The sequence below is a fragment of the Ursus americanus genome, chromosome 1 (assembly GCF_024610735.1).
Source record: "Ursus americanus isolate L20-20 chromosome 1, mUrsAme1.1.p, whole genome shotgun sequence".
Taxonomy (NCBI): domain Eukaryota; kingdom Metazoa; phylum Chordata; class Mammalia; order Carnivora; family Ursidae; genus Ursus; species Ursus americanus.
In genome coordinates this window covers 17,758,129-17,786,019 of record NC_142127.1, presented here as the reverse complement: position 1 = coordinate 17,786,019, position 27,891 = coordinate 17,758,129, and the positions used below count along the sequence as shown (strand labels likewise).

At 37.3% G+C, this 27,891-nt stretch overlaps 1 protein-coding gene across 4 annotated transcripts in view; it reads left to right on the top strand.

Moving 5' to 3' along the window:
• Positions 1-27,891, top strand: part of ZRANB3 (zinc finger RANBP2-type containing 3) — a 302,647-nt gene that overhangs the window by 211,473 nt on the left and 63,283 nt on the right. For all 4 annotated transcript variants that reach the window (XM_045782977.2, XM_045782969.2, XM_087858142.1 and 1 more), the window contains 2 exons: positions 4,643-4,814; positions 6,179-6,295. In XM_045782977.2, coding sequence (XP_045638933.2) covers positions 4,643-4,814; positions 6,179-6,295 — 289 coding nt within the window. The remainder of the gene's footprint in view (positions 1-4,642; positions 4,815-6,178; positions 6,296-27,891) is intronic.

Genomic DNA, 27,891 nt, shown 5'->3' with positions numbered 1-27,891 from the left:
AAAGCTAACACCATACTTAATGGTCAAAGACTGAATTTTTTCCCTAAGACAGTGTTATCTGTTCTTGCCATTTCCATTCAACTTTGTACTAGAAATACTAGCCAGTACAATTAGATAGGAAAAAAGAATAATAATTGCAGTAAGATTGGAAAGGAAGAAGTAAAACTAACTCTATTTTCAATGCCTTGATCTTGTATATGGAAAGTCCACTAAAAAACTATTAGAACTAATAAATGATTTTTGCATTGTTGCAGGACAGAATATCATTATACAAAAATCAATTGTATTTCTATACACTTGGAATGAACAATCTGAAAATTAATTCTGTTGACAATAGCATCAGAAAGAATAAAATACTTAGGAATAAATTTAACAAAAGATGTATAAAATTAATACTTTGAAAGCTACAAAACATTGAAAGAAATTTAAGAAGATCTAAATTAATGTAAAAACGTCCCATGTTCATATCAAAAAGACCCAACACTGATAAGAGGGCAATACTCCTCAAACATATCTATAGACTCAAGGGTCAATCAGTATCTCTGCTGATTAGAAGGGTAATCACAACAATGTAATCAAGACATTGTTACAAAGATAAATATCTAGATCAACAAGAGAATCAGTAGCCCAGAAATAAACTCATACATGTACAGTTAATTGATTTTTAACAAGAAACTAAGACGATTGAATGGGGGAAAATAGTATTTTTAATAAATCGTGCTGGGATAGCCATCTGCAAAAAAATGAAATTGGACCTTGAACCCATTCCATATGCAAAAATCAACTTAAAATGGGTCAAAGACTTAAATGTAAAACTAGAAGCTATAAAACTCTTAGAAGAAAGAATAAGGGTGAATTCCTTCCTTGGTTTTGGCAAGGGATTCTTAAATATGACATCGAAACCATGAGCAACAAAATACCAACTAGACAAATTGAACCTTATCAAGACTAATAACTTCTGTACTTCAAAGGGCACCATGAAGAAAATGAAGACAACCCACAGAATGGTAGAAAATACAGACAAAGCATATTTTTTAAAGATTTTTATTTATTTTTTTGACAGAGAGAGAGGCAGCGAGAGAGGGAACACAAGCAGGGGGAGTGGGAAAGGGAGAAGCAGGCTCCCACTGAGCAGGGAACCGGATGAGGGGCTTGATCCCAGAACACTGGGATCATGACCTGAGCCTAAGGCAGATGCTTAACGACTGAGCCACCCAGGCGCCTCCAGACAAAGCGTATATTTGATAAGTGTCTCATGTCTAGAATGTATAAAGAACTCATACAATTCAATAATAAAAAGACAAACAACCCAGTTCAAAAATGGGCGAAGGATTTGCATAGACATTTCTCAAAAAAAGATATGCAAATGGCCAACAAGCACATGAAAAAAATGTTTGACATCATTAATCATCAGGGAAATGCAAATCAAACAGGATGGTTAGAATCAAAAAGTCAAGTAGTAAGTGTTGGTAAGGTTTTGGAAAAATTGGAATCCTTGAACACTGCTGGTGGGAATGTAAACTGGTACAACTGCTTTGGAAAACAATCTGGCACTTCCTCAAATAATTAAATGTAGTATTACCATATGACTCAGCTATTCAATACCTAGGTATATACCCAAGAGAAATGAAAATATCTATGTCCAAACAAAAACTTGTACATGAATGTTTTCAGCAGTTCATTTATAAAAGCCAAAAGTTGGAAACAACTAAAATGTCTGTCAACAGATAAATGGATAAATAATATTGGTTTCTCCATAGAATGAAATATTATTTGGCCTTAAAAAAGAATGAATACTGCTACAGCATGGATAAACCTTGAAAACACTGTGAAAGAAGAAAAGTGAAAGGAGGTAGACACAAAAGACTATCTACTATATGAGTCTGTGTATATGAAAGTTTAGGGAAATCTTTTGAGATAGAAAATAGATTAATAGTTGCTTAGGGCTGGGAGGCAGGACAGTGATTAAGGGAGTGATAGCTAAAGATTACAGGGTTCCTTCTTGAGATGTTGAAGACATTCTAACATTTACTGTGGTGATGGTTGCACATATCTGAAAGTATATGAGAAACCATTGAATTGTATACTTTAAATGGATGAGTTATACGGCATTATTAATTACATCTCAGTAAAGCTGCTTAAATAAAGAATAGGCTACTCCAAAAGTGTATATAGTTACCATCAAATTTAGCAGGAAGGGACCAGACATTTCTAGGTGTCATTTCTTTTAGCCTTTCCTCCCCATCTCATTTCCCCTTTGCACCCCAAACTTGAAGCGGAGTTTCAGCAGGATGTCGTCCTGCCAGTCCTCTTTTTTTTTTAATTTTTTTAAACAATTTTATTTATTTGTAAAGCAGGGAGAGCAGCAGACAGAGGAAGAAGCAGACTCCCTGCTGAGCCAGGAGCCCAATGCAGCACTCGATCCCAGGACCCTGGGATCATGACCTGAGCCAAAGGCAGACGCCTAGCCAACTGAGCCACCCAGATGGTCCCTGCCAGTACTCTTTAGAGTCATTGCAACCTTTAGCAGTTTGACTCCAGCCTAAAGAGAAGGGTGTTGGGAGAAAGGATTTCTGTAAACCATGGCTCATACAAAGCATAAGGCTTGTAATCAGTCAGTGGTAAAGCACCCAGGAGGCAACTGGCTACAAAAGCTTCTCAGTTCATCCTCTCCTGGAGGAATGAAATAACCTTTTTGTCACAAGCCTGTTACAAGTACAGTGGCATCTGACATTAGATTGCTCTGACTTCTAAACGGACATGCTGTCTCAGAGCACAAATATTAGTGCTCTGAAGGAGGCAAGTGCTGCCTGTGTGGTTGGCCTGTTTGAAGACATCTGTGTGCTGTCCATGCCAGTGTGGAGCAATTGTGCCAGAAGACTTCTACCTAGCATGTTGTATTCCTACAGAATGTATTGCATAGGTGGAGAGTGTGCTAAATAATTTATTTTAGTTGTAAACATTTCATTCTCAAAAAACAAAAGATCCAACCTCTTTCTCCCATCATTGGTAGTTCTAAACATTACATTTTTTTTCCCTAAGATCAAAATGAACCTAAGTGTATGATTGTGAATGGACAAAATGGTGACATAATTGGGTGTGGCAAGTTATTTTTCCATTTTCAGTAGTGTGTGAATTTTTAATATTAATATGGGGACATAAAACATTAAAGGAAGTCAACTCGCAGTAATATAATTTATGGAATCTAATAAATCTTTTTTTAAAATGCTAGCACTTAGCTTTTTTTAAGCAAGAATTGAATTTCTTTTTGATCACACTGAATAGTGTCTATCATTTTATCATATAGTAGTTACATCTATTCACTCAACTTTTCTAATTAATTCTACATGCAAGTGCATTTTTTTAAAAGATTTTATTTATTTGAGACTGACAGAGAAAGAGAGAGAGCACAAGTTTGGAGGGGGGAGAGGCAGAGAGAGAAAAAAGCAGACTCCCCACTGAGCAGGGAGCTCAACATGGGGCTCAATCCTAGGACCCTGGGATCATGACCTAAGCTGAAAGTGGACGCTTAACTGACTGAGCCACCCAATCACCCCCCAAGTGCGTGTTTTTAATGTTGTCTGTACTGTTCTTATGTGTTCATTATCAAAATATGTTTAATTAAAAAAATTAATGTTAATAAGTTTCAAATTTCTCAAATTGACACTATTATGCTAAAACACACAAATCCCTTTAAAATGGATAGTCATTTAATTATTAATATCAGTATCATGATACAACCTAACAGGAGTTTTCCTGTTCTTAATTATTCTCTACCAGCTGTCTTTAATAGTATGGGCCCCTAGAAGATGATTGGGAATTTTGTGGGTAGTTTTTGGATTGTCATAATGATAGGGGGATGTTAGTAGGCCAGCTGTCTTGATGCCTAAGTTCAGTAGATCCAGTAGATTCCAACCCTTGTCTTTATACCTGCCCTCAGTGCTTGGTGCTTCCAACTCCCAATCTTCTCAAAGGTCTAGAGGACATGATCACTTTTGCAAGCATTTTAAGTTGTGGCTTTTCTTTTGCCAAGTCAGCTACCACTTACTGTCAGCATTGACTTCTAAACATTTGATGAAATTTTTTATACTATGTTTTCTTTCCTGTTCTCTTTTTCATAGTGAGTTTCTGTCCTTTTTTTTTTTTAATTCCTTTACTGTCTGCCCAGTGGTTTCAAAAGCCAAGTGATCACCAAGTGATGAATCTGCTATGCTTAATAGCTCAGTGGGAGATAGCTCCTCTTAGAGGATATGGCAGATATTTTAGGTAGTTTGGCTATTATGTAGACTAGCTGGTATCCTGGCAATTAGTGCCCAGTGGGGCTAGATCTGCTAAGCACACTGCCATTTGTGTGCCCAACCAAAATGCCAGTGGTACTTACAGTGATCAGTTCATTCTAGCCTTGCATTAATTCATCGTAAACAGTATGTTAGACAATTAACATTTTCTATGGCTGAGAGTTATGTATAATCTTACTCATTACTCTTTCTTAAGCTGAACTTTTACAAACTGATTTGTATTCAGAAGTATAACAGTAAGAACAGTGTGATGGTTCCTTATCATTAAAAGGAAAACACTGGATAAATGGTTTTCCTTTTCCTAACATTCAGCTTGGCTACATGGTTTTTCTTCATATTAACAGGTTTTTTGGTAAAAGGCCTCAGTGGGATTGTAGAGGGGCATCAAATCTGAATGAACTTCATCAACTATTAAGTGACATAATGATCAGAAGATTGAAGACTGATGTTTTAACCCAGCTGCCCCCTAAAGTCAGACAGCGTATTCCCTTTGATATTCCATCAGCAGCTGCCAAGGTGAGAATGCTTGTTTGATTGAAAGTCTTACTTTAAGTCATTTTAATGAAAGATCGTACATGTTGATATTTCATAGAAGGAAAAGTCTGTTTTCTTAAAATAGGATTAATTAATAGAACATATGAACTGGCTTTGTATCATTTCCAGAAGAGAACAGGAAGAATTTAACTTCAGTCATCAAATAATGTGAGAAGATTCGGTATCCTACTGATGTAAAAAAAATACTTCCACTCAATGTAGAATAAAAGCACTTCAACTGCAACAAAGATTTAGTATTAAGAATTCTAAGTACCTGTAGGGTGTAAAGCCCAATAATTTAGAAGGGAAGTTATATTCCATGCTCTAGGATTTTTTCCAAGTATGAGCTATCTTCTAGAATAAGTTGGATATAGCCTTCTTCTTGAGACCTGAACACTCTATGATCATGTTGGAGGATGTGAAGGTCTATATATTAGAAAGTAAGATTGTATTTTACCTAATCCTTATCTACATTTACTTTTAGGGAGTACAGAGCTTATATATTCTCTGAAATTTCTTTAAATCTGGACAGAACGTTGTTGACAAAGACTATTTATTGCATTATTTTACTTTCAAAGCTTAAGGTAGACATTTTGTAAACATTGAGCAATATGTTATTGGTAAAAGGGAATAATCTGATTTTCTTTATCCACCATTTTAGCATTAGAAAAAAAATAAAAGAGTCAGTATATGATTATATTACATTTTTATTTAGCTAATGTTTATTTAAAGTCTTTATGCTTATTTAAATGAAATCATATCTCATTATGAAAATACTTTGCTACTGTGTACATTTTCACTGTTTCCGTTCTTATGTATGCAAACTTTTATTTTTACTTTACAAAATGTTTTTTCTTAAAGGGAAGCTCTAATCATTTGATTTACAATATTAGCAAAAGGCTTGGCTTTCACCCACAGCTTTTCATTGGTTTCTATCTTTGGCATGAACATGTGACTGACCTGTCTCCACACTGATGTTTTTAAATGAACACATTGGTATCTTTGGGAATTTGTTTTCATATCTTCACAAAGAAAAAAGAGAGCAAGTAGGACAAAATTCATTATTGCATTAATTGTTCTGGTTTTTTTTTTTTAAGATTTTATTAGTTAGTTCGTTAGTTGTTGAGAGAAAGAGTACGAAGTGGGGAAGGAGCAGAGGGGCAGGGAAAAGGAGGGGGAAAGAATCCCAAGCAGACTTTCCGCTGAACGCCACGCCTGACTTGGTGCCGGATCCCATGACCTGAGCGGAAATCAAGTCAGACGCTTAACGGACTGAGCCACCCAGCGCCCCTGTTCTTCTGTTCTTTATGGCATATTTCTAAGCATTGTTATTTTCTCCCACATAGGAATTGAATACCAGTTTTGAAGAGTGGGAAAAATTAATAAGAGCTCCAAATGCAGGTGCCACTGAGACTGTCATGGGGTTGATTACTCGCCTGTTTAAACAGACTGCTATTGCCAAGGTACTCATTGCTGGGATATCATATGTTTCTCTTGATACAAATTATTTCATATATTTTAATGCTTTTATTTAAGCAGCTTATTTGCATACTGTAACATGTCTTTGTCATTTAATTTTTTAACTCTGTTATGGAAAAATTCAGACATATTGCAAGTAAACAGTGATATAATAAACACCATTATATCTGTTCCTATATTGATCTTTTCCAATATATGGATACACTTTGATGAGGGAATATAATATGCTTTACACGGTCTCATTTAAAGGACATACATATATTCATCTTTGTCATCAAATTTTTCTATGGTTTTTGCTATATAATTGCTATAAATAATGTTTTTTATTTAAGTCAATCATTTTTAATTGGTATTCTGTTTCTAGTTCCCTACAGAGATAGATGTGCTCATATTCTGTTTGTCTAAAAGTGCAAATTAGAGGTGTTAGAGTTTTTAAATCTCAGTGTGAATATAAAGTAGATTCATCACACGTTCTTGTTTTTACTAGCGTGGTAGAACTTAGACATGCTAATGAGTGTTACTCCTTTCCAATTCTGAAATTTTTTATAAGATAATTTTTAAGTGAGGTATATTGAGGTATAATTCACATTCAGTGAAATTTATCCTTTTAAAATACATAGCTTGATGAGGCTTGACAAATACATAGAGTAAATCACCAGTACAATCAAGATAAAGAATATTTCCATTTGCCCAAAAAATTCCCTGATGCACCTTTGTAGTTATCTCCCTCACACCTGCCCTCTGCACCTCAGCAGTAACAGATCTACTTTCTACAACTGTAGTTTTATATTTTCCTGAATGTTCCAAAAACGGAATCATAGAGTATGTAGCCTTTTGTCTGGCTTCTTTCATTTAGCATAAAGCTTTTGAATATTGATCCATGTTTTGCATATGTCATTAGTTTCTTCATTTTTATTTCTGAATAATGTTCCAGTATATGGATATATAACAGTTTTTTTCCTTTCACCAGTTAATGGCCATTTGGGATCTTATCAGTTTGAGCCATTATGAGTACTCAAAACTGTTATAATCATTCATGTACAGGTCTTTGTATGGACAGATTTTGATTTCCCTTGAGTAAATAACTGGGAATGGGACTGTTGGGTCATATGGAAGACACAGCTTAAATTTTATAAAAAGCTGCCAAATTGTTTTTCAAGTACTGTACCATTTTGCATTCCTAGTCGCAACGTATGAGAGTTCCAGTGGTTCTGCATCTTTGTCAGCACTTGGTATTGTCAGTCTTTTTAATTTTAGCTATTTTCCAGGGTATGTACTGGCATCTCATTGTCATTTTAATTTCCCTTCTCCTAATGTCTAATGATAGCATATTTTCATGTGTTTATATATATAATAGATATCTTATATCTGTTATATATCATATAGTCTGTGCATGTCAAGCCCATATTTATGTTGGATTATAAGAGTTCTTTTTTTTTTTTCAAGATTTATTGATTTTACCAAGAAAGAGAGTGGGGGGTGGTGCAGGGGGCAGAGGGATTGGGAAAGAGAATTTCAAGCAGACTCCCCACTGAGCAAGGAGCCTGACATGGAACTTGATCCCACGACTCTGAGATCATGACCTGAATTGAAATCAAGAGTGTGATGCTCAATCGACTAAGCCACTCAGGCACCCCAGAGCTCTTTATATATTTTAGAAACAAGTCCTCTAACATGTAAGTGTTTTCCAAATAGTCCTTCCAAGTCCGTAGATTCCATTTTATTTTCTTGACATTGTCTTTAAAAGAACAGAAGTTTTAAATTGTGAAACAGTCCAGTTTATTATTTTTTCTTTCATGTTCTCTGTTATTTGAGTACTGATTACTTTTTGCTCATTCCAAGTTCACAAAGATCTTCTACTGTGTTTTCTTATAAAAGTGCTATATCCTTAGGTTCTATAGGTAGGTCTAGAACTACTTTAATTTTTTTATGTGGTACAAAGTTAAGCATAGAGATTTAGTTATTTTGGTTTGGTTTGGGTGGGTTTTGTTTGATTATTTGTTTTGCTTGTGGATTTTCAATTTTCAATTGATACTCATTATTGGAAACCATTTTTCTCTCATTGACTCACCTTAGCACCTTCATAAAAATCATTTGGTTATACATGTGTGGATCTGTTTCAGAACTCTGGTCTGTTTCATTGATCTATACATCTCATTTGACAGAACACTAAAGTATCTGGTTACTGCACCTTTCTAATAAAACTTGAAATCACATGGTGTTCACTCCTACTTTATTTCAGAATTATTCTGTTGTAGGTCCTTTGCTTTTCTGTATATGGTATAGAATTAGCTTGTTAAGTATGTACACTTTTTTTGTTTTGAATCTATAAATTCACTTGGAAGAATTGACTCCTTAATAGTATTGAATTTCCTGATCCATGGAAAGAATGTCTTCTTTCATTTCTCCCAGCCATGTTTTCTAGTCTCATTGAATATATTTTGCTAGATTTACTCTAGTTATTTCATGTATTTTTATGCATTTGTAAATACTTCTTTTTCAATTTATTCAATTAATTAACATATACTGTATTATTAGTTTTAGAGGTAGGGTTCAGTGATTCATCAGGCTTATATAACACCCAGTGCTCATTACATCATGTGCTCTCCTTAATGTCCATTACCCAATTACCCTATCCCCCCACCCCCCTCCCCTCTGCAACCTTCAGTTTATTTCCTACGATTAAGAGTCTAATGGTTTGTCTCCTTCTCTGATTTTGTGTTGTTTTATTTTTCCCTCCCTTCCCCTATGATCCTCTGTTGTTTCTTAAATTCCACATATGAGTGAGATCATGTGATTATTGTCTTTCTCTGATTGACTTATTTCACTTAGCATAATACCCTCAAGTTCCATCCACGTCGTTGTAAGTGGCAAGATTTCATTTTTTTAATGGCTGAGTAGTATTCCATTGTATACATATACCACATCTTCTTTTTTTTTTTAAGATTTTATTCTTTTTTTTTTTTTTAAGATTTTATTTGTTTATTTGACAGAGAGAGACAGCAAGAGAGGGAACACAAGCAGGGGAAGTGGGAGTGGGAGAATCAGGCTTCCTGCTGAGCAGGGAGCCCGATGCGGGGCTCGATCCCAGGACCCTGGGATCATGACCTGAGCCGAAGGCAGATGCTTAACAACTGAGCCGTCCAGGCGCCTCAATTTTACTCATTTTTTGAACAGAGAGAGACACAGTGAGAGAGGGAACACCAGCAGGGCAGTAGGAGAGGGGGAAACAGGCTTCCCGCTGAGCTGGGAGCCCGATGTGGGGCTCAATCCCAGGACACTGGGATCATGACCTGAGTTAAAGGCAGCCGCTTAACAACTGAGCCACCCAGGTCCCCTTACCACATCTTCTTTATCCATTCATCTGTCAATGGACATCTGGGCTCTTTCCATAGTTTGGCTATTGTGGACATTGCTGCTATAAACATTGGGGTGCAGGTGCCCCCTCAGATCACTATATTTGTATCTTTGGGGTAAATTTGTAATAGGGCATTGCTGGATTGTAGGGTATCTCTATTTTCAACTTTTTCAGGTACCTCCATACTCTTTTCTAGAGTGGCTATACCAGCTTGTATTCCCACCAACTGTGTAAGAGGGTTCCTCTTTCTCCGCATCCTCGCCAACATCTGTCATTTCCTGACTTGTTAATTTTAGCCATTCTGACTTGTGTGAGGTCGTATCTCATGTGGTTTTGATTTGTATTTCCCTGATGCCGAGTGATGTTGAGCATTTTTTTCATGTGTCTGTTGGCCATTTGGATGTCTTCTTTGCAGAAATGTCTGTTCATGTCTTCTGCCCATTATTTGTTCTTTGGGTGTTCAGTTTCATAAGTTCTTGAGAGATTTTTTTGGATACAGCCCTTTATCTGATAAGACATTTGCAAATATCTTCTCCCATTCTGTCGGTCCTTTTGGTTTTGTCCACTGTTTCCTTTGCTGTGCAAAAATCTTTTATCTTGATGAAGTCTCAATAGTTCATTTTTGCCTTTGTTTCCCTTGCCTTTGGAGATGTGTCTAGCAAGAAGTTGCTGCGGCCACGGTCCCAAATGCTGCCTGTGTTTTCCTCTAGGATTTTGATGGATTGCTGTCTCACATTTAGGTCTTTCATCCATTTTGTGTCTATTTTTGTGTATGGTTTTAAGAAATGGTCCAGTTTCATTCCTCTGCATGTGGCTGTCCAGTTTTCCCAACACCATTTGTTGAAGAGACTGTTTTTTCCCCACTGGATATTCTTTCCTGTTTTGTTGAAGATAAGTTGACCATGGAGTTGAGGGTCCATTTCTGGGTTCTCTGTTCTGTTCCATTGATCTGTGTGTCTGTTTTTGTGTCAGTACCATACTATCTTGATGATTACAGCTTTGTAATAGAGCTTGAAGTCTGGCATTGTAATGCGAATAGTTTTGGTTTTCTTTTTCAACATTCCTTTGGCTATTTGGGGTCTTTTCTGATTCCATACAAATTTTAGTAATATTTGTTCCAGCTTTGTGAAAAAAGTTCATGGTATTTTGGTAGGGATCGCACTGAATGTATAGATTGCTCTAGGTAGCATAGACATTTTAACAATTATTTGTTTTTCCAGTCCATGAGCATGGAACGTTTTTCCATTTCTTTGTGTCTTCCTTAATTGCTTTCATGAGTGTTCTATAGTTTTCTGAGTACATATCCTTTGCCTCAGTTTGACCTGATTAGATCTCATTTTTGCCCTTAGAGGTGCTATATTGCTACTGATGGTTTTCTCAAGCCTAGCTATTGACTTCATAATTGGTACCCTGAAGTCTGTCTCTGACATCTTGCTTATATCCATATCCATTAGGTCTGTGGCAGAGACCATTGTCTCTGGTTCTTTTCTTTGTTGGGAGTTCCTTCTCCTAGTCATTCTGTTGAGGGATGACTGAGGGAATGTACAGAGTCCAAAATATCAAACATGTCCCAAGCAAGATGCACCCTAGGAAATCTGTAGCAGTCAGAAGCCACCACCAAAAAAACAAAGCTAAAATGAAACCCAAGAATAAAATTTATAAATTTAAAAAAAATTTTTTTAAATTAAAAATAAATGGGGGGCGAGGGGGAGGGGGGCTATAATCTCTCAGTGTTGGCAAAGTAGGGTGTTTCAGTTCTTCCTGGGTGTATTTCCTTCTGTTTGTTAGAGGGCACTACTTCCCAGAATTACAGGGAAAGTAAAACTAGTATATATATAAAGGTAATATTGAATAGGAAAAAAAGGACTACACTAAAGCATATATCTATTAAAAAAATAGGTGTGAAAAAGTGCAAGTTAAAAAACTACTATGAAATATAAGTTGATATACTGAACATTTAGTTGAAATGAGAAAAAGGTAAAAAGAAAAAAACAGAAGAAGCATAAAAGAAAGAAGAAGAAGAAAAAGAGAGTTGTATCTGAAAAATACACAAGCCATGAGACAGTGCCTGGGGCTCAATATACCGTTTTCCCCTGGTGTTGGGGTTTTAGTTTTATGGGAGCCCTAGGGCTGTTATCCTCTTGTTCTTCCAGCCTGTCTTCTGGGGGTGGGGCCTGCCCTGCTGTTTCTCAGGCAACCCTGCTCGGGCAGAGTTGCCCTGTCCCCTGTCGGGGTTGGGTTCCGTGGAAACTGTTTTTTTGAGCTTTTGTTCTCTGGCGGCTTTCCGTGTCTCTTCCGAGTGTCAGAGCAAAAATGGCCGCACCCAAACAAATCACAGTCTGCTCTTCTCTGAACCCTCCAGAACACACAGTCTCTATTTCTGTATATGTGCTGAAAACCTCAGCCTCCTGCGGTTCACGCCATCAGCGACCTTCTCAGTGGTCGACTCAGGTGCCCGGGCTTGTCTCTGCCCTTTGTGCTTCTAAAACCGGGACTGGTCCCAGGTTCACTCGCCGCCCCCCCCCCTCCCCACTGCCACAGCTCCTGGATCCTGTTGAAGTGCTGCTCTAAAGCCCTTTCCCCGCTGCTACTGCTCTGCAAGTTTTTGCCTGGCCCAGCACGGGACGCTTTTGCGCTCCAGTGTTATATCACTTTCTAGGAGCCAGCTTATGGCGGCTCCCTCCCTCTTCTGCTTATCTTCCAATATCTGCCCACGGATTCACGACTCTGCCCTTCCTACCTCGAGACAGGTGGCGTTTTTCTGCTTTTAGAGATCCAGATACATATTCTTATATCTCAGGCTGATTTCTTGGGTCTTCAGAATGGTTTGGTAGATATCCACCTAAATTCAGGGGATCTGTCAAACAGGATCCCCTACTCCTCTGCCATCTTGCCTCCTCTTGTCCTATAAGCTTTCTATCTCTCTTTCTATTTTGAATGACAGCCTTGCTGGATAAAGTATTGTTGGCTGCATACTTTTCTCATTTAGCACCCTGAATATATCATGCCATTCTTTCTGGCCTGCCAGGTCTCCATGGATAGGTCTACTGCCAGTCTAATGTTTCTACCCTTGTAGGTTAGGGACCTTTCATCCCAAGCTGCTTTCAGGATTTTCTCTTTGTCTCTGAAATTTGCAAGCTTCACTCTAATGTGTTTAGTGTTGAGCTATTTTTATTGATTTTGAAGGGTGTTCTCTGTGCCTCCTGGTCTTGAATGCCTGTTTTCTTACCCAGATTAGGGACGTTCTCCACTACAATTTGCTCCAATAAGCCTTCTTTCCCTCGCTCTCTTTTTCCTCTTCTTCTGGGATCCCAATTATTCTAATATTGTTTTGCTTTATGGTATCACTTATCTTTCAGATTCTCCCCTCGTGATCCAATAGTTGTTTATCTGTCTTTTTCTCAGATTCCTTATTCTCTGTCGTTTTGTCTTCTATATCACTAATTCTCTCTTCTGCCTCATTTATCCTAGCATTTAGAGCCTCCATCTTTAATTGCATCTCATTAATAGCCTTTTTAATTTCAACTAGATTATTTCTCCAGTAAGGGATTCTCTAGTGTCTTCTATGCTTTTTTCAAGCCCAGGTAGTATCTTTATAATCATTACTCTGAACTCTAGTTCTAACATCTTACTAATGTCCATATTGATTAAGTCCCTGGCAGTCAGTACTGCCTCTTGTTCTCTTTCTTCAGGTAAGTTTTTCCATCTTGTCGTTCTGTCCAATGACAGAATAGATGAACGAGAGAATAAAATACTATAATGGTAACAATGAACCCAGGGAAATATACACTAAACAAATCAGAAGAGACCCAAAAATGAAAAAAAAAAATTCAAAGAGAGAGAAAGAAGAGAATATAATCAGACAGGTGAACAGAACAGAGCAATACAGTGGATCCTGTGTGTATTTTGATCTGTTTGTTAGAAAACTACATCCCAAAATTGTAAAGAAAGAAAAACTTATATACATACAAAAATAAAATTAAATACAATGAAAGGATAGAATGTAAGCATAAAAATGAAAATTATGAGACCAAAAACATAAAGTATTAACAGACAGGTAAATAGAACAGAGCAATACATTAGATTCTGGGTGTATTTTGGTATGTTTTTCAGAAGAAACTACATCCCAAAATTGTAAAGAAGGAGAAACTTACATACAAAAATAAAATTAAATACAATGAAAGGATAGGATATAACTGTAAAAGTGAAAATTAAAAAAGACTTTAAAAATAGTTGATAAAATAAGAAATTGGTTGAAAAGGAAAAAGAAAAAAATTAAAATTGGAAGACTAAAGAATCATGAGGGAAAAAAAGTTACCTGAATTCTACATAATCTTTTCCCCTAGGGCTGGAGTTTTGCAGTTCTGTGTGATTGGCAGACTTGGTCTTAGCTGGATGTTCTTGGTGATCTTCTGGGGGTGGGGCCTGTTGTGCTGATTGTCAGGTGTTTTTGCCCAGGCAGAATTTTACCACCATTGCCTGTGGGCCAGGCTAAGTGTAAGCAGCTCCAGATTGTTCCATGTGGCTTTTGTTCCCTGAAGGCTTCCCATGCTGCTTTAAAGGATGGAATGAAAATGGCAGCCTCCCAATCTCCAGCCCCAGAGCTGAAAGCTTGTTGCCCCACCCCCCCACTCCTCAGTGCATCCTCACAGAAAGCAGTCAGTCACACCTGTCTCCCTGTCTTCATACGCACTCACCCAGCCTGTGACAGAGTGTTTCTGTCTCAGGCACGTGAACCCCCGCTCTGAGTCTCCAAACTGCAGACTCCTGCAGTGCACATCCATGCTGCTCCTCTGGGGGGGGGGGGGTCAGTGGGGGGGGAGTTGGGGGGGTCTTCCCTGTTCTGCTTACTGGGCCAGTCACCCAACCGTGCCTCGGTTTGTGGTTTATGGCAACACTGAGCTGAAAACCCACTCCTGGGCTCACTGATTGCACTGGCTTCCCCGCTGTGATATCTGGGAGCTCTGCCACACTCAGGCACCCTTCTTTCTATGACCCGGGGGATCCTGAGACCACACTGTCCCACCTATGATTCTGCCTTGCTTTGCTACCTGAGTGTCTTTCAGGCAGGGACATTGCTCACAGAAGCAGACTTCTAAAAGTTCCAATATTGCGCCCCACTGCTATGTCACTTTGCGGTAGCAAGCTTACGGATGCTCCCTCCCCCCACGGTTTATCTTCCAATATATTGCCTCAGATTCACTTCTCCGCACCTCCTACCTTGCCGAAAGTGGTTGCTTTTCTATTTGTAGAATTGCAGTAACTTTTTTTTTAGATCTCCGGTTGAGTTCGCAGGTGTTCAGAATGATTTGATAGCTTTCTAGCTGAATTCCAGGGACTGGACAAAACTAAGGTCTTCTACCTCCCACCATCTTGGACAAATATCCTATAAATATTTCTTAAATTTAAATTTCAACTTTTTCATTGGTAAATATAGAATTATTGTCTATTTTTGTTTATTGACTTTTTATCCTTTGACCATGCTGAACTAACATCAATTTTTATGGATTTTTTGTAAATTCTTTGGGATTTTCTACATAAAACATCTTTTTGTCTGCACTTAAAAACATTTTATGCATGTAATCTGTATGTCTTTTATTTATTTTTATTGCCTATCACAGTGAGGGAATGCAAATACAATTTTGAATAGAAGTGATAGGATTGAACAACCTTGCCTTGCTGCCATTCTTAGAGGAAAAGCTTTCAGCCTTTCACCATTAATAATGATGTTATCTTTAAGTTTTTCATAGATACCCTTTTTTAGGTTCAGAAAATTTTCTCATTATTGAATTTGTTGAGAGGAGAAATGACACATATGAAAATCTTTTACCTGGCAGAGCAAGGTTAGGATGAGGGTGGTTACCATAAAAGTGGACCCAAAAAAATGGCTAAAATTTTAAGATAATTATAAAGACTGAGCATGGGCTATCATGACTATTCAGAATAACAGGGTATCTTGACACAGTAAGTCCACAGTCACTCATAAGCTTTATTTCCTTTGGCCTGTACCAGGTGTGACTAGAAGATCATAGAGCAGCCCTGTTAGTGGAGCACAAGCACAATACCCTATCTACTTCCAGAACCCTTTCTCATACTAGGTGAAATTGCTCCTGGGTGCTGGTTCAAAACAAAAGCTATCTGCCCTGCAGACTAGGTGGAAAACCCTACTGAAATTAGGACCATGGACTGTTATAAGACAGAGATTCAGCAATGCTAGAATTGAGGCAGGAAACTCCACAGACATAGTGTGGTGTCAGGGAGAGAGGCAGAAACTCCAGGAAAGTGCCACCTTTAAGTCTCAGCTGTATCCAGGGGCCTGCCTTACATGGAATTGGTTCTGGAGACCTAAGATGTCCCCTGCCCCCTACCAAGAACTTAACACTGAGAAACCATCAAGATAAGTTCTACGCCTGGGGGAGAGAAACACCTGTGTTCAGTGCAGGCATGCAGGAACTGCTGGAAGCTCAGAGTACAGCTGGAATACTTAGAAAAACCCATGGCTCAGAGGGGAGGAGGTGGGGGAATGGGATAGACTGGTGATGGGTAGTAAGGAGGGCACGTATTGCATGGTGCACTGGGTGTTATACGCAACTAATGAATCATCGAACTTTACATCAGAAACCAGGGATACTGTATGGTGACTAACATAATATAATAAAAAAACATTAAAATTAAATTAAATTTTAAAAAAAGAAAAACCCATGGCATACATTATCACAAGGTAGAAGCATCCTGTTGCTGGGAGAGTTCAAAGTTTGTAGTATACCAAAGGTAAATGTAACAAAAAGAGAATCTAAATACAAGGGAACCTAAATAAAACGCAGTAGTGACTAGATTGTCTCCTTCCCACACTATCACCCTGACCAAAAAAAAAAAAAAAAAGCCCATTTCTGGGTGTGTAAATATCAATTATCTCAGAGTGTCCTGTTCTACACATAATGTCTAGCACATAATAGAAATTATGAACTAAATAAAAAAACAACTTTAAAAAAACATTTTCAAAAGATAAAGCAATCAATAAAGCCAAATTGATAAATGACCTAGACTGTAGAACTATTAGACAAGGGCTCTCAGGAAGCTATGAATAATGTTATATGATCTAGTAGCAAAGATAAACAATATGCATGAAAAGGTGGGAATTTCAGAAGAAATATGAATATTTTAAAGACAGTAAAATGGAAATGCTAGAAATAAACAGAATCTAAAAAAAGTATTCCAATGAGCTTATAAGCCAATAGAGATGATACAGTGTAATCATAAAAAATCTAAATGTCCTGGATATTTATCCTAGAGAAGTGAAAACTTAGGTTTACACAGACTTCTTTCTGGGAATTTATTTATAATAGCCCAAAACTGGGAAATAATCCAGATGTCCTTAAATTGTTGTATATCCGTACAATAGAATACTCAATTAAAAGGAATGAACTATTGATAAACACAACAAATTGGATGAATCTAAAGGCATTATACTGATTGAAAGAAGCCAGTCTAAAAAGTTTTCATATATCATGACACCATATTTATAACATTTTCAAAACAATGGAATTTAGTGATAGAAAATATTATTATATGAATGTAATTTTCCTGGTCAAAATATTGTACTATGGAAATGTACACGATATGTACTGTATAGGAAATTATCATTAGGGAAGCTACATTAAGGTTATGCAGGAACTCTGTTATTCTTGCAACCTTTGGTATGTCTAAAATTATTTCACAATGAAAAGTTTTAAAATGTACATATAGTGGACACAATATAGTAACCTAATGTAGAAAACATTCTAAGTTAATCCAAAAGAAGGTAGAAAAGAAAGGAAAGGAACAAAGAACAGATGGGTTAGTCAGAAGACAACAAGGTGTTAGGTTTTAGCCTAGTTCTGTCAATAATTAATTAAATAGAAATGATGTAAACCCACCAAGTAGATAGTAGGAAGTATCATATTGTATAGATCATATGATATCTGCAAAAAGTTCTTTTTAAGTATGAAGGCTGAAAGTTGAAAATAAATGGATGAACAAAGATATACCATGCAAACAATAATCAAAGGAAAGGTGAAGTAGAACTGTAATATCAGATAATGTAGACTTCAGACCAAAGATTATTACCAGCATTAGAGGAAATTTATAGATCACTAAGATGACAACTTAGGTTGTTCCTGACTTTGCTTCCCCTCACAAGAACAATAACTAGCACCTATTCAGGAAGAAGATATCCCTAGGAAATCCTAGAACACAGGGGTGAAACTGAGACACATCCCTGTACCCTAATAACCAAGACAGACGGCATTACTAGGGTAAGAGTAGTGGCTACATGTTGACCCCATTGCCATGCCCCTAGGCCAATGTAGCACCACTCAGGGAGATCCCACCCTGAGCCTCTGGCTCCTCCAGCAGGAAAAGAAAATCTGTGGGGATAAACCACCACAACCACTCCACCCCACCCAACTACCTGGCATTGTGGATTGCTCTCCCAGAGCCAGTACTCTGATCTTTTTTTTTTTTTTAAGATTCTATTTATTTATTTGACAGAGATAGAGACAGCCAGAGAGAGAGGGAACACAAGCAGGGGGAGTGGGAGAGGAAGAAACAGGCTTCCAGCGGAGGAGCCTGATGTGGGGCTCGAACCCAGAATGCCGGGATCACGCCCTGAGCCGAAGGCAGACACGCCCAACGACTGAGCCACTCAGGCACTCTAGTACTCTGATCTTTATCTGTGGGGATTGCAGGAGAGTTTGTGAAGCTCAACCACTGAGAAATTGACGGTGACAGAGAAGCCTAAAGGAGCTTGCAATAACCAGCACATAAATCTCGGCAGACTGAGTTTGTACCTGCAGCACCCAAGTTATTATCCCATGGGTGACTGCTTGTGTGCAGAGCCAAGTCAGTGGCATACTCAGACCAGGGAGCTTTGGCAGGGTGCAGATCTGCTTGATTCAGAACCTCATATGAGGATTTTTGCCAGCCCTACAGCCCAGTTTCCCCATGCCCAGGCAAGGAGGTAAGTCATAGCTCCATTTGCTGTAGAGAATGTGTTCTGGCCACATCTGACCAGAGGAACTGGTGAGAACATCTGGAAGCAATGCTTAAGCCAAGATTACCGTGGAGCCCATTCTACAGCCTCATTTGGTACCCGAGAACCAAGCAGCAGTCCTATCCGACTATTCTCAGCCAGTAGCACACCCCCTTATCCTCAACCTCAGAGCTCAAACAGTTGCCTTGCCACGTTCATTTATGATAATACCTTTCAGCATATTAGGAATAGAAAGGGATTTTATTCTCCAAATAAAAGGCATTTATGAAAATCTTAACAATTAACATAATACTTTATGCTCAAAGATGGAATGCTGTTCGCTTAAATCAGGAACAATGCAAGAGAGTCTGTTCTCACCACGTGTGTTCAACACTGTTTGGTTCAACCTTCGTCTTACAACTGTGTAATAAGGCTAGAAAAACAAATATAAAATACACAGATTGAAAAGGAATAAGTACAATTATCTATATTTAGAGACAACATGATTGTCCACATGTAAAATCCAAGAACACTTCAAACCACTAGAACTGAGTGAATTTATCAGGATCTCAGCATTCATGTTCAATATACAAAAATCATTTGTAGTTCTATATATTAGCAATGAAAAATTGGAAACTGAAATTAAAAAATACAATTTACAATAACATCAATAAACATGACCTTCTTTAGGATGAATTAAGCAAAGTATACGCACTGAAAACTACAAAACATCATCTAGAGAATATAAAGCAAACTTAAATGACAAGTTAGATCACGTTCATGAATTGGAAAATTCAATATTGTTAAGATGGTTAAGATGCCATTTCTCTGTAAATTAACTTATATTTCAATGCAATGCTAATCAAAATCCCTGGTGTTTGGTAGAAATTAACAAACTGAAAGTAAAATTTGTGAAGCAGCACAAAGAACTTATTTTAGCCAAATTAATCTTGAACAAAGTTGAAAGATTCACACTGCATGATGTAAATACTTACTATAAAGTTACAGTAATTAAGACTTTGTGATATTGGCATAAGGATAGCCATTTAGATTAGTGAACCAGAGAAGAGAGTCTGGAAATAAACCTTCATATAGATTGTCAATTGATGTTAGGGAAGGGGATGAGATAACTCAATGGGAAATGATAGCCTTTTTAAGAAATAATATTAGGACAACTGGATGTCCATAGGGGGGAAAATGAACCTTGGACCATTATTTTGCACCATTCATAAAAATTGACTTGAAGTGGGGGCGCCTGGATGGCTCAGTCGTTAAGCGTCTGCCTTCGGCTCAGGGCATGATCCCGGTGTTCTGGGATAGAGCACCGCATCAGGCTCCTCCTCTGGGGGCCTGCTTCTTCCTCTCCCACTCCCCCTGCTTGTGTTCCCTCTCTCCCTGACTATCTCTCTCTCTCTGTCAAATAAATAAATAAATCTTTTTTTAAAAAAATGAACTTGAAGTGGGTTATAGACTTAAATATAAAAACTGATTTATATGGGGCACCTGGGTGGCTCAAAAGGTTAAACGTCTGCCTTTGGATCAGGTCATGGTCCCAGGGTCCTGGGATCAAGCCCCATATCTGGCTCCCTGCTCAGTGGGGAGCCTGCTTCTCCTTCTCCCTCTGCCCCACCCCCCTGCTCATGCTCACTCTCTCTCTCTCTGTCTCTCTCTGTCTCCCTCAAATAAATGAGTAAATAAATCTTTTAAAAAACTGATTTCTAAAACTATTTTTTAAAGATTTAATCTATTTATTTTTTAAAGTAAACTCTATGCCCAACATAGGGCTCTAACATATGACCCCGAGATCAAGAGTCACATGTTCTACAAACTGAGCCAGCCAGGCACCTTGATTTTAAAACTTTTAATCGTATACATACACAAAAATATTGCCAACCTTTGGGTAGAGACTTTTTTTTAGGTAGGATGCAAAAAACACTTTAAAGGGAAAAAATGGGACTCAAAATGTTTAAACTTACGGTGTTTTTTAAAAGGTATGGTATACAAAACACGTTGTTTTGAAAATGTAAAATACAGATTGGAAGAAAATATTTGCAATACATTTCTCCCTGCTCCATTTTCCCATGTTAAAAATTTTGGTTTGATCAGTGTTCATTGTTTACAATATAATGACTTTGTTAAACATTTCACAGTTGAGCTATAATTACATTTCTTTTACTTGACAACTGTTGTTTTTCCTAGATTTAATAGCTGGGTTTTTTTTTGTTTGTTTGTTTGCTTGCTTAGCTTAGCTTAGCTTTCTTAGTACTTAATTGAGTACAGAAGCTTGCTTAAGGAAAAAGAGTATATGAGAACCTTTTAGATAATTACTTGTCTGTGGTGAGAAACTAGTTGGATGTCAGAGAAATGTCAATAGTCAACACAAAGTTTGCACCTAACTCCTATGGTCCTTGAAAGAAAAGAAAGGAGATGAAAAGTCATTTGTCCCAAGATTGGAATATGATCCCAAAGATTAATGGCAGCAGAAGACCAATCCTTGCTACTCCAGTTCCTATTTTAGTCATTTTTCATTCCCTCCCTATTAGAACCTCTGTCCTCAATCACCTATGTAAAGTGGAACTATATATTTTTATTCCTGGGCTGCAGCCAGAAATCATTAGTTCATGGCATTACTGAGCTGGAATTCTTAATACATTTTCCCCAGAAACGTTAGTGATGATATCCCATAGTCAGGGTCTATAGTAACTGTAAATAACACAGTTTACATTATAGATTAAATAGACTTTGGGAGAAGTACCTAGTTATAGACTATATGTAATATTGTTTCTATGAGAAAATGTGTTTCAGAGTATTCCCAAAACAATTTATAAATGGACTTTTGAAATACCTCAGTTTATCAGTTGGCTACTATGGCATTGGCATACTAACGTTAAGACTTCCTTTCTTTGGTTAAGTGTTTTCATGACTTATTCAACAGATATTTATTGAGTGCCTATTGTTTAGCAAGGATCGTGCTTGGTGATAGGGAGGAATGGTGAACAAGGTACAGTGTTTCCCTCTCAAGGAACTAGCGGTCTGTTGGAGAGGACAGTAAAATAAATGTTCAGATACAGCACAGTATATTTAATATTTAAATTAAAAACAGGATGTTGTGGGAGCACTTGGGAGAAAACACTTGGCCCACTCTTGGGAGCTCAGGAAAGACATCCCAAGGAATGAACAAGGAAGAGTTAGCAAACTAGAGTGGAGGGGAATGAAATGGGGAGGGGATGGCGTTGATGGAGTGTATGTCAAAATAGATGAATACTTTGTCCAAACTCACAAAGATTAACCAGAAATAGCATACTTTAGGGTATCAAAAGTAGGTCATCGTAGCTAAAGCATTAAGTGTCAGGAAGGAATTCTGAGACTAGGCTGGAAATCACAGACACCAGTAACCCTATCATAAAAGGTCACATTTCATAGTTTATAATTTATCCTAAGAGTTCTGAGCAATTAGGTATAGTGGAGTAGAGTAAAATGATTGGATTTGTGCCTTAGAAAAAGAACTGTAGCTATGTGGAGAATGCATTGGAAGGAACAAGCCTGTAGGCAGGGAATCCAGTGAGTAGCCACACTGGTATTCCAGGCTAACAGTGGTGATACTAAACCAAGGAACTGAAGGTAAAATAATCAGTGTTACTGATAAAAAGTCAACTAGTGAAGGATCTCAGATCATTAGAATTACTTTTTTCTTCTCTATCATTATTTTTATTGCTTTGTAATATTTGTTGAGGATACAATGGATGAAAATAAACAAATTCTGGGCAACCCTCTTGGATCTCCTCCCTCCTTGGGAGCTTTGTACTATCACTTTGCTATCACTCAATAAACTTTGCTTTGTTTCCCACTACAAAAAAAAAAAAAAGAAAGAAAGAAAAAAGAAAAAAATAAACAAATTCTTTAGATTTAGGGTCAGCATAGTACTGTTCTAGGGAAAAAAGACAGATATAAATGGTATGGTTTGGCCAATCCTCAGTTATTTTCTGGTACACTGCAACACCTAATTTTTAGAGAAAACCATTTTAAGAGAAATGCCAGTACCTTTTCTATGAAAACGATTAAACCAACCCATAATTTTACATTTCCTGTCACTTTGGGGATGACAGCATTCCTCAGTGCCTTGAAAACATTTTAGAAGGCAAACTGCTCTAAACACGTTTCCATTAGGCAGAGTGCATTTCCTCTTTGCTGTCTTGCCTCAGCAGCTTAACACAGGTAGAATCCTATTTATAATATGCAGTGATGTATAATAAGGTCGCTAGAATATTCCCTGCTGCACAGGGCCTGGGATGTTGTCAGCCTGAACAGTACCTTGTCCTGTGCCAGCTCTTTTGTGTAGGAAAGGGACTCTAACTCTAAACTGGACACATTCTGCCTCTTGTTCGTTGATAAGGAAATTGTCAGTAATAATAAAGTACAAATAAAACAATAATGTTATCATTTTAGAGGAAGAAAGAGATAGTATGTTAGCTATATGGCCATGTGGCATGAAGGACGGGTTAATAAAGATGGAACAATATCCATTTGAGAAAGAAGAGTGGTGTAAGGTTTTTGAGGTAGCAGGAATGGTTCAGTTTGGAATCACAGATGGAGAGATTTGCCTTAGAGAAGAGAAGAAATACTTCTCTCCTTACAAAAGGAAAGGAAATGAGGATGAGTGAAGTAACAAAAGGTAAACATTTTCAGATGTTGAATTCTCTTTTCTCTGTGCAGTGGGACATTTGAGGGCCAAAGGCATGGGTTCTGATTTCGAAGAAAATAGTAAAGGTTGAAATTGTTTTTGCAGTTTGCTGGCAAAATTCAGCAATAATAAGAGCTAACACTTTTATAGTGCATACCATGGGCCAAGCACTATTCCATGCATATTTTATGGACTAAGTCGTTTACTCTCACTACCACTCCATGAGGAGTAGATACCTTTTGCCCCTTTTATACATAGAGAAACTAAAGCACAGAGTTCAAGTGACTTGCTCAGGGACTCAGATTATATATAATAGAGGCAGGATTTGAACCCAGACAGTCTGGCTCCATAGTACATGCACTTGACCATCACTGCAGTAGGATAGCTGAATAAATTTAATATTGTTTAGTGACCATGGGTTTAAGGTGCTGTCTTTTTCCTATTAGTGATTTTTAAGCATCCCTGTGCGAGCGTGGAGAAGATTTAGAATTTAAAATTCTATATATTCTCTGTGTTATAATTTTTAATACCCAAATAAGGTTTATTCATGCTTATGCTATGGTAGTACAAATTTGATTACTTTATTGACATGACCAGTAGACAGAGTTTAGAAAGAAATTGAAAATGTTTTTGAAAATTGAATTTAATTTTAAAAGAATTAGATTAGCTGTTTTACGATCAAACTTCCATGAAATCACCTTTCATGAAAACAACTTTTTAAAAGTCTATAATACTATTAGCTTTACTTTCTAGCTTTGTTTAATTTTGGGTAAACCCAGTAAAATTGTCACCAGCTAGACCCCAAGACCTGATCATTACTGCTCACATGCTTATATGCACCAACCTTTATCCCATATTTTTCCTTAAGCTCTTCTTTCCAGTTTATCTCTTAACTAAGGCAAAAGACCCAGTGGGCATAGCATCTGGTGATGGAAACCAAACTACCCCTCAAGCAATAGGGACAGAGAGCTGCCTGCCAGCCCAGACCACCTAAACCAGTTTGAGCTTAGCCCCGACTCATGCCCCTGCACAGATGGACCATGGAGTGATCCATGGAATGACTGACGGTTATTACCTTTATGTCATTATAATACTAAAATCTCTGTCCAAGAAGGAGCACAAGCCTCATTTACGTAATATACAGTGTCTGTATAGGCGTATTTCTTTAAGGCCATATGTGACCTTATGCCTACCCCTACATATAATGACAAGGCTCCCCTTTCTAAATATTCAAACTAACCCTAAATAAGAGGAACCCATTCACCTTTGCTCAGGGAGTCATGGCTTTGGAAGTTATTCCCTGTAATCTCCTTATTTGCTGCAAATAAAGTTTCCTTTGTGTGACAGCTCCACTTGGTATAGTTTCTATCTGTGACTCACCAAGGAGCAAACTGTCATTAGTTCAGTTACAGAATATGTCATTTAGGATTGTTTGTTCCAGCTCTTTGAAAAATGCCATTGGTATTTTGATCGGGATGGTTTTGAAAGTATAGATTGCTCTGGGCATCATAGAAATTTTAAGAATGTTTATTCTTCCTATCCATGAGCATGGAATGTTTTTCCATCTTTTTGTGTCTTCTTCAATTTCTTTTGAGGTGTTCCGTAGTTTCTAGAGTCTAGATCCTTTACCTCTTTGGTTAGGTTTATTTCAAAGTATCTTATGGTTTTTGGTGCTGTTGTAAATGGAATCGATTCTCTAATTTCTCTTTCTACAGTTACATTGTTAGTGTATAGAAGCAGCAACTGATTTCTGTGCAATGATTTTGTATCCTGCTACATTACTGAATTGCTGTATGAGTTCTAGTAATTTGGTGGTGGGGTCTTTTGGGTTTTCCACATACAGTATCATGTCATCTGCAAAGATGGAGTTTGACTTCTTCTTTGCCAGTTTGAATACCTTTTATTTCTTTTTGTTGTCTGATTGCTGATCCTAGGACTTCTAGTACTATGTTGAACAGTAGTGGTGCAAGTGGGCATCATAGGGAAAAGCCGAGCATAGGGAAAAGCTCTCAGCTTTTCCCCACTGAGAGTGATATTTGCTGTGGGTTTTTCATAGATGGTTTTTATGAATTTGAGGAATGTTCCCTCTATCCCTACACTCTGAAGCGTTTTAATCAGGAAAGGATGCTGTATTTTGTCACATGCTTTTTCTGCATTAATTGAGAGGATCATATGGTTCTTGTTTCTTCTCTTATTAATGTGTTCTATCACGTTGATTGATTTGCAAATGTTGAACCACACTTGCATCCCAGGAATAAATTCCACCTGGTCATGATAGATAATCCTTTTAATGTACTGTTGGATCCTATTGGCTAGGATCTTTTTGAGAATTTTGGCGTCCATGCTCATCAGGGATATTTGTCTGTAATTCTCCTTTTTGATGGGGTCTTTGCCTGGTGTGGGGATCAAGGTAATGCTGGCCTCATAGAACGAGTTTGGAATTTTCCTTCTGTTTCTATTTTTTGAAACAGCTTCAGGAGCATAAGTATTATTTCTTCTTTGAATGTTTGGTAGAGTTCCCCTGGGAAGCCATGTGGCCCTGGACTCTTGTTTTTTGGGAGGTTTTTGATCACTGCTTCAATTTCATTACTGGTTATTGGTCTGTTCAGGTTGTCGATTTCTTCCTGTTTCAGTCTTGGTAGTTTATAAGTGTCCAGGAAGGCATCCATTTCTTCCAGTTGCTTAATTTATTGGCATATAGTTATTGATAATAATTTCTAATAATTCTTTCTATTTCCTTGGTGTTAGTTGTGATCTTTCCCCTTTCATTCATAATTTTATTAATTTGGGCCCTTTCTCTTTTCTTTTGGATAAGTCTGGCCAGTGGTTTATCGATCTTATTAATTCTTTCAAAGAACCAGCTTCTAGTTTCGTTGATCTGCTCTACTGTTAAAAAAAAAAAAAAAAGTGATCCATTTAAAAAAAGTATGTCATTTATGGGAATGATCTCTCTCATCTATCATAGATAGATAGATAGATAGATAGATAGATAGATAGATAGATAGATAGAGACAAAGAATGATTAGATAGAATGATAGAACAAAATTACATTTTGTTCTAAAAATTTTTATGGGAAGGTTTAGGATTTTGTAAAATTGTACTGGTTAACGTATTAAATTGGGGTTGCCCTCTTTTCCTAGTATTGTAGCCCATTTGATTTACTGTGAAATGGTCTGCTTGTAAAACTCAGTGTTAAAAGATTAGATGTATTAGAAGTGCTAGATTTTCTATCTACAGATATATTCATAGGGGAATAAAAGTTGCAGGATACAAAATCAGTGTGTGGAAATCTGTTGCATTCCTATACACTAATAATGAAGCAGCAGAAAGTGAAATTAAAAAAGCAATCTCATTTATAATTTCACCAAAACAATAAAATATCTAGGAATAAACTTAACCAAACAGGTGAAAGACCCGTATTCTGAAAACTATTAAACATTGATAAAAGAGATTTAAAACAATGCAAAGAAATGGAAAGACATTCCATATTCTTGGGGGTTGGAAGAGCAAATATCATTAAAATGTCTAACTACCCAAAGGAATCCACAGATTTAATGCAATCCCTATCAAAATACCAACAGCATATTGCACAGAGCTAGAACAAACAGTCCTAAAATTTGTGTGGAACCACAAAAGACCTCAAATAGCCAAGCAAACTGATGTTTACCAGAGCGGAGGTGGGTTGGAGGTATGGGGGTCATAGGGAATGGTGATTAAGAGTGCACTTATCATGATGAAAACAAAAATTAAATGAAATGAAAAAAAAAAGAAAGAAAGAAAGAAACATGCCTAGAAATAAGAAAGTAATACTTCCAGTAGTTCACCCAAACCTTCTTTGGAAGTGAAACTATATATCTTCTATGGGAAAATTCTGACGTGGGGCTCAGTGAAAATGTCCAACATGCTGACATTATAGTATGGAACTACTGTTCTTCCTCTGACAGCTGTCTTCTACTGGATTTGAAAATATTTACTACCAGATTTGAAAATATTGTTTCAGGCTGATAAAATGGTTTCTAAATTAAGAACCATGGGCAAGAGGGAAGGGATAGCAGAAGATAAATTTTTAGCCTTTCTTTTGTGAGGGTGGGTGGGAGGTGAATAAACAATGCATATTCTCTTTTAGTTTTGCCCTTTCCTCTTATAAGATCATTTTAAAGGATAAAAGATAAATCAACTATCACAGATAAATTAGTAAGAAACAATGTAAGGTGAACTAGATGAATGCATAAAAACAAGAGAAGCAGAGATGATATCAATTGGAGAATGGGCAAAGAAAATGTGATATACCCATACAATGGAATGTTATTTGGCAATAAAATGAAATTAAATAGTGATACATGCTACAACATGGATTGAAAACATTTGCTGATAAAAAGGCCAGTCACAAAAGATTATATCGTATTATTCATTTTATGTGAAATGTCCAAAATAGTCCAATTCATAGGGACAGAAGTTCAGTTTAGTGTTTGTCTCGAGCTAGGGGATGATGGCTAAGAGGTAAAGCGTTTCCTCTTAGGATAATGAAAAT